The following is a 7,959-nucleotide window of genomic DNA, read 5'->3' on the forward strand; positions in this document are numbered from 1 at the left end:
TAAATTTAATTTTTTTTGGAAATGTGAAAAAAGGAAAAAGTAAAACCCATTTAAAACTTTAATTTTATATGCGAAACATTTAAGAAATATATAATATAATATTTTTCGTTCTATAATAAAAAAAATAAGTGGTATAGTATGTGTAAAATTATATATGATGAGTATTTTTTTATTTTTTTTTTTTTATACTTAATATAATTACATGTTTGGCTTAATTATATATTCATTTTTTTTTTCAAATTTGAAGTTCAAAAAGAAAAGTAAGTTTGTGTTTTTTCTATTTTTTAAACGAGTGCAGGTAACAGTTGTTTTATGCATGGATCGAACGGTTAATGTTCCCTTCTTTTCTTTTCTTTTTTGCTTTTTTATTTTTTTTTCAAGAATTAAAATTTTCATATGTGACTTATTTACTTCGAACAAGTCTTTTTAAAAAAAAAAAAAAAAAACTTAAAATGTTTCCCATATTTTTGATTTTGTAATATAATATTTCTATTTTTTTAGTTTTCATTAGTAAAATGTAGAAATACTATTATATATTTTCACTAAAGGAGATAAGAAAATGACCAAGTAAAAAAGAAAAACATTATAAAATGTGTAATTTAAAAAAAAAAATAATTTTAGTTGTTATTGTGTATCACTGTAAAATCCATGAGAACAGTGAACATTTTACCAGCACTATCAGAATGAGTATATAAATAGAATAATGGAATTTCTGTGTTTTCAGTATGTTCTAAAATATTTCTACTATTATTGCAGCTTTCTCCGTTTAAAAATAGTAAAATATATGAATATACATGTACCCATATAAAATATACGATTTGCTTTACTAGTTATCTTTTTTTTTTTTATATATATATATATATATATTGTTGCTTTTTTAACTTTATTTATTTATTTATGTTTTTTTTTTTTTTGGAATTTAATTATTTAATAAATACAAAAAGATAACCCTATTTACTTTTTCATTTTAAAATGATCCTTAATTTCACGTTTTAGAGAAAGGACTACATAAAATAATACTCACGTACATTTTTTCCCTTACTTTTTAAAAATGGAAAAATCAAATAGAACAAATGATATTAGGTTATTTAAAAAACTTTTCCACGAAAAATTAACAAAAGTTAGTCATAATAATATAGTATTTTAGCCGTTCTTTATTGAATATGAAGAAATATATATGTTTTATATGTATGATACTACTAATAAGCAATATTATTTTACTTTAATGTGTACATATACATTCACATATATATATATATGTATTGAATATTTTATGAGATAAGCATAATTTTCATCTTATACGTTAAATTTACCTTTTCTCTCGCAGAATGAGATGGACGATGTTTTTTTCTATTATAAGCAAGTAATAGGTAGGATAAAAATTTATATTTTTGTGCGAATAGTTGGCGGAAACGTGCTTTCACATATATATAAATATTTATATATGTGTGCATATTATTTTTATTTTTTTGCATATTTTTAACAACCTAGGCTTAATAGCAGGTATCATATCAGGAATACTACGTATCAAGGGAATTTGGGGATTTTTATTTTTTTTTATTTTACAATTTCTCACATCCTTTGCCTTATACAACAGAAAAATACATGAAAATTATTTTCTTGATAACTATAATATTGCAACGAGTAATGTGTTGATTGCACTCTCAGCATTTCTGGTACTTTAAAAAAAACACACATGTGTGTGAATATACATACTTGTATGTTGGATTATATGTGTTCATAATGAATGAAACTACAGTATGATTAAACAGAAACGTTTAACTTGTTATTATGTGAATATATACTCCTCTTGAACAATCCAGAGGCAAGCAAAACCTTATGCCATTTTTTTTTTTTTTTTTATTTCCTTAAGATATCATGGGTAACAATTAATACACTGTTAATATAACAAAACATGCTAGACGAAAATATAATGAAATTAGGAAAAAGGGAAACAAAATAAGAAAATTAAAATTTGATAAGGTAACATTTTTTAATTTTTTTGAAGAATTTTTTTTTTTTAAATTTCTGAATAAACTATACACAGAAATGAAGACGACAAAATTTTCATTGCAAGTAGAATATTTTTCGAAAAATCCTCTTAACAATATAGGAGAAAATGTGTCAGATAACTTTTTGTTGTCATGAAAATAGCTTGTTTGATGGAAAAGGAAATATATGCACATATATATATATATGTATGAACAAGCATTTACCCCATACCATAGCAAATGACAAACAGTACGGTGATCAGAACTACGATTTATAATTATAGGATCTAATTTGTATAAACTAAAAAAAAGAATTAATCTTTTTGTTTGTATTTCTCCATTTTAACATTTTATTATTTTGTTCAAATAACTTATAAAAAAAGTAACCCCAGATAATGCGATGATGTGTGCCCTTCCTGATGTCTTACTAATTTAAAAAAAATACAAAAACTTGAAAAGTTTTTCTAATTTTTTTTTTTTTTTTGTATATACTATATCTCTAAACACAGAATAATTAAGAAATCATATTTATTTTTTATTTTGATAAATAATTCATTTGAATTATGAAAATTATGTTATGTTGAGAACGTAAATTTGTTTCTTACATTTTGAACACAAATTAGGAAGATACTTAGTCAATTCTCTTAACAAATAAAATGAATAATAAGAAGTAAACATCAAACAGTTATTTGAACTTTTCCTTTTGTTATATAACTCATTAAGAATGACAAAAAGCATATTTCTTGTAAATTTTTTTTTTTTTTTTTTTAATGAATAATATAACGAAAGAAATAGGGAAAAATACACTATTCCGTGTTGCAAATGCACAAACAGTTATATATAAAAAAATATATTACCCCAATTCTCTTGCAAAAACAAAGGTGTAATTAAACAAAACAGATCATTTCTTAAAATAATTCCTTAACACTTTCGATATATAAATATATTTATATATAATGTTCTGCGAAATAAATTATAAATATACTCTTGCTGAATGATTAATATGTACACAGAAGTAAAATATTATAAGTGAGGTGGCGCAATGGTGAGCGTGCTAACATTTAGGTATCATCATGTGTGTTATGTGAAATAAAAATTTTTCTTAAAGATTTATTTAAATAACATACGTCCATAAATTTATTATAATTATAGATATATATTTTAATTAATAATAACTTTTTGTAACAAAATTGTAAAACAAACACAAGTATCTTTAAATATCAGTTTATGATATAAAAAAAAGCAAAAAAAAAAAAAAAAAAGTGTTTTTTCCTTATTTTGTTATCGAAAAGGGAAGAGCTGTTAAAAATATAATTATCTTTGAAAATAAAAAATGAAAAAAATCACTACTAAATATAAAAGTAATAATAATACATAAAATAGGTAGATTAAGATTAAGCACATCAAAATTGCATTTGTTAATTTCTGGAATAATATAATGTTGAAAAAGGAGGAAAAGCAAAATATGTACACTTAGGGAAAAAAAATTAAAACAGTTTGTAACTTTATTTTTAAGTGCGTCTTTATGAATTATAGAATTGTAGAGTTATAAAATAAACAATTAAAGAAAGAATATCTAATAAACTTAGTACAATATAAGATATTTCATCTTCTGTGTTCTTTCCCATTCTCCTCATTTGAATTTTATATATCACTAATTAATAAACTAGCCAAAAATGCGGTGGCCTAATGTTCGTGCGAATACTTTTAGTTGATTATATTGTGAACATGAAATATTTTTTTTGTTTTAAGAGAATTGAATATCATATTTAATTCGAAATGTTTAATAGACTTGTAATTTACATTTTTACGGGAATATATATTATTTATATTGGAAGTACAATTCATACAAATACATTTACTTTAAACGAATATTATATACTAATGGTATTTAAAAAGTATCCATGCGAACACAATGAAAAAAAATATAATAATTTCAATTTTGTTTTTATTCGTAATAGCATTCTAAAAATAAATATAACCCAACGAATGAATTAAAACATTCAGTGCTTTCCACAAATATCTATTCTGAATTAAGGGGACGTATGATGAATAATGAAAATAAATAAACAATACACACACTGGTTCAAATTGTTCTAAAAAACAAAAATTTGTATTACTTTTTTTTTTCTTAGATTATTTCAATAAATATGGAAATTTATCTTAATGTCGTGCAACCTATTTTTTTTTTTTTTTTTTGTTGTATTTTCCCACAAAATTTATCATAATATACACACATATTTTATTTATTGTAGCTTTTATAATATTATATATATACAATGTCCAAAACGTATACATAACTGATTTCATATTAACAAAAGGTAGTGTTTACTTTAATATCCATGAATTTCGTTTAACAAGTATTTTTCAAAAATTACTTCAACAAAGTTACAAAGTTAATTGTAAAAAGAATTATTAAATTTAATAATATGCAAATTGCTGCTACATATATGGTATATAATTTTTTATATTATGTACCAAATATAAGCGTAAATGATTTATTTTTATACATTCTTTTAACTTATTCTTTAATATGGTCAATTAATATAATTATAACATTTTCCTAAATATATGCATTTCAAAATATACCAAAAGAGACCACAAAAATTTGAAAAATTAGTACTTTTATTATTATTCGTAGTTAAAAAAGACTGATTTTCTTTTTAAATAATTATATTTTCTACGCAGTTTTTCTTTAAAATTGATTTCACTTAATTTTTTCACAAAAAGCTAGTTTATACGCTCCTTTAAAATTGGGAAAAAAAAAGTGCAATTGTTTTTATGCTTGTTAGTGTAAGTTTTTACTTTTAATAACATAAATGAATAAGTACAAATTGTCTAAAGAAAGGGTAACCTAAAAAAATGTACATAATATATATATATATATATATAAATATTTAAGTACATATATTACATATTTTGTTTCTTTGAAAAGTGAAAAGTATTACATTGCATCATTTTCATATAAATGTTTATATTGTTCATACCTTTTTAAGAGATCTGAGATAGAGTTCATATATAATGAATTCGATAAAGATAAGAATGGGCTAGACGGAAAACAATTATTGTATTTATTAAAGTCTGTTGGCGTTTTCCTCAATAAAAATGAATCAACTGCTCTGCTTGAAGGTAAGGTCGAAATGTTCCACCTGTAAGGATAACTTTTTTCTTTTTCTCACATTTTTCTTAATTTATAAATAGTTTTTAATAGTTCATTACTTAACGCTGTTATATTTCACAAACATTTTTTTAAAATTATATTGATGTTATTTTCTTATGACTAACAAAATATAGAATGTAGGATAAATGGTAAATTAAATTTAGATAACTTTTACGCTATTATTCAAGAATTCTACTATGATGAAAATATTGCAAAACTGTTATTAACATCATTACAAGCTCATACTAGGGAGAGTGCTAAAACTATTAGCTTACAAAAACTAAAATATTTATTAATGACATTGGGTAAGTCATTAAAATATCCTTATGTACATATAATATATAAAAATATTTTTTTTAATTCTTCATGGTAATCAATATTTTAGGGTGTTTTTATTCAATTTAAAAAAAAAAAAAATCATTTACCTTTAGGTACAGGTGTAAGATTAACAGAAGATGAAGTAGATGCCTTTTTAAATATAGAATTTAATGCAAATAAAAATAAAGATGTATCATTTGACGATTTTATATATAAGTAAATACAAATAGCATTATACTATTTACCTTTTTACATATATAATAGTCATAAATTTCATTTTCTATAAATACAACTAAATGTTTTACGTATTTTTTAGGGTATTAAAAGAATGATATAACGGAACCAAAAAGTCCCTTTTCATCTTTTTTTAATTAGAATATATAAATCTTAATTTATCAAAGTGATCAAACACACATTAAATGACAATAGAATAAGAAATTTTATATTTTACGAATTTTGTGAATGTTAAATGTATTTTTTCTGTAACTGTTTATTTTCGCATTTTTTAGAAATTTAAATTGTAGTTATTTTATAATTTCAATTTATTTTTATTACATAGTTAAAAATTACACATAAGAAATATTAACATATGTTTTTAGAAATTTTATTTATTAGAATGAACTCAACTTTGATAAATTACGCACAAGAATATTGAATATTTAATTTCATCACATATACAAGTATCTACACATAAATAGAATTTTTTGATATTTCATGATAGCTTTAATATAAATTTTTTTTTATTCTGTATTTCTGTGTGTCTTCACATTATAAATTGTTCAAACTCAAAATAACAATACTAAAACTTCTGTCCTACATCATCAATATAAGTTTTTTAAGGCAAAAAGTTTTAATTTTTAAAATTTCAAATAAAATAAGAATATTCTCAAATATAAATTATAGTTTTCTGATATAACAATTCTTATTATGCATTATAAAATAACCATTCAAAATATATAATTTTTTCTTTTTTACACTTCCTTTTCTCTTTTTCCCTATTTTATATATTTAGACATTTTGTTTTTTGTAATTTCAAAGAGTCTAATTATAAAAAATATCATGCTAAAAGTTTAAGTTATAGTTTTGTCTACCTTTAAAAAAAATATTTATATGTTTTTTTATAATGCACAATACTATGTTACTCTGTTTTTTCTGTTACTTTTAAATATAATTTTTTTTTTCATTTGTCTTAATTAGTTAAGGTTTTTTGATTTTAAGTTCAAGATAAAAATCTGCATTAATTACGAAATAAAATGAATATTTGCCATGTTTTTAAAAGGGTTAAGGATTACATGTTGATCTAAGAATAAACAAAATTTTTTAAAATATATTAATAAAAATGCATTTTTCTGAGTTTTATATAAAATGTATAAAAAAAATTGTAATATATAGAAATATAAAAAGGAACGATCATATATTTTGTTAAAAAAAATACTATCTTAAATACATCATCAATTAATGTTTCATCCTCGTATACAAATAATGTGTTGCTATTCAAATTACTATGAAAAATTAAAGGAAACAATAAAATTATAGTATTTGCGTTAAAAAACGAATCAAGCAAAACATAAAAAAACACAAATACCTATTTTTTTAAATTAACATTAAAAATGGACAAAATAAAGTATTAAGAAATTTCCATATGTAAACATCTAATTTAAGGTAAGCCATATCCACATTTTTCTAGCTGTAGAAAATTGCTTAAAGCATCGATTTTTCATTAATATTTTTTTGTACCTTAAAACCAGGAAGGTTTATTTTTTAAATGAGTTAATAAGACTACAGTCAACACGAGGGTCAAAGCATTTTACCTTTTTTTATATTGAAGTGAAATGATGATTTAAAAAAAATGAAATTTTTTTTAAGGTGTAGTATATATATTTTTATATGCACAAATATAATCTGTTTATTGGTTATATAGAACAGTCTTTCATCACATATGTGAAACACAATATATTCATAATTAAATATATTTTTATGTTTAGTTAACATGCATTGTGCTAGAAAATAATGAAAATTAGAATTAAATAGATGGTTATTATATTATTGACTTTACATGATATATTTCATAACCCCAGCAACAAATAATAGATGTGAGTATCATTATATAAATAGAAATTTATATTATAAATTATGTAAGATTTTGTGGACTCCTTGACTAATATATAAAGTATTCTTCAACTAGATTAATTTTAAAAATTTTATTATAATATTTAAGCCTGTTAATGTGTTTCAGTAACTCTTTTTGAGTTTTATGTTCAGTCTTTTTATCTAGGAACGAATTAAAAAAAATTTAATCCAAAAAAAATTTGAAAAGGACACTATAATCCTAAGTTAAACCATTAGTTATTTCTGTGCCTCTGTTGTTTATAGATTTTTGGAATTCTCTAAGTGTTATTCTTACAGCTAATTTGCTATTGATGTTGTAATTTATTTGTATTGTTTTTACTTTCCATGTATTTTTCTTAAACAAGTAGAATTTTACTTTTA

The 7,959-nt window shown here is 21.6% G+C and overlaps 2 protein-coding genes across 2 annotated transcripts; both read left to right on the plus strand.

The window, feature by feature from the left end:
- Positions 1–1,051: 1,051 nt before the first annotated feature.
- Positions 1,052–2,148, plus strand: MKS88_001426 (Rab5-interacting protein; the record flags this gene model as incomplete). The annotated part of the gene is made up of 5 exons (XM_067214348.1): positions 1,052–1,120; positions 1,328–1,370; positions 1,492–1,644; positions 1,874–1,882; positions 2,048–2,148. The coding sequence occupies 5 exons, from the start codon at positions 1,052–1,054 to the stop codon at positions 2,146–2,148; spliced, it is 375 nt and encodes a 124-aa protein (XP_067074792.1).
- Positions 2,149–4,810: 2,662 nt separating this feature from the next.
- Positions 4,811–5,801, plus strand: MKS88_001427 (calmodulin-like protein; the record flags this gene model as incomplete). Its single annotated transcript, XM_067214349.1, has 5 exons — positions 4,811–4,840; positions 4,988–5,120; positions 5,286–5,456; positions 5,583–5,685; positions 5,786–5,801. 5 exons carry the CDS (start codon positions 4,811–4,813, stop codon positions 5,799–5,801), a joined length of 453 nt encoding a protein of 150 aa, XP_067074793.1.
- Between the last annotated feature and the right edge of the window lie 2,158 nt (positions 5,802–7,959).

This window comes from Plasmodium brasilianum, chromosome 5 (assembly GCF_023973825.1).
Source record: "Plasmodium brasilianum strain Bolivian I chromosome 5, whole genome shotgun sequence".
NCBI classification, from domain to species: Eukaryota; Apicomplexa; class Aconoidasida; order Haemosporida; family Plasmodiidae; genus Plasmodium; species Plasmodium brasilianum.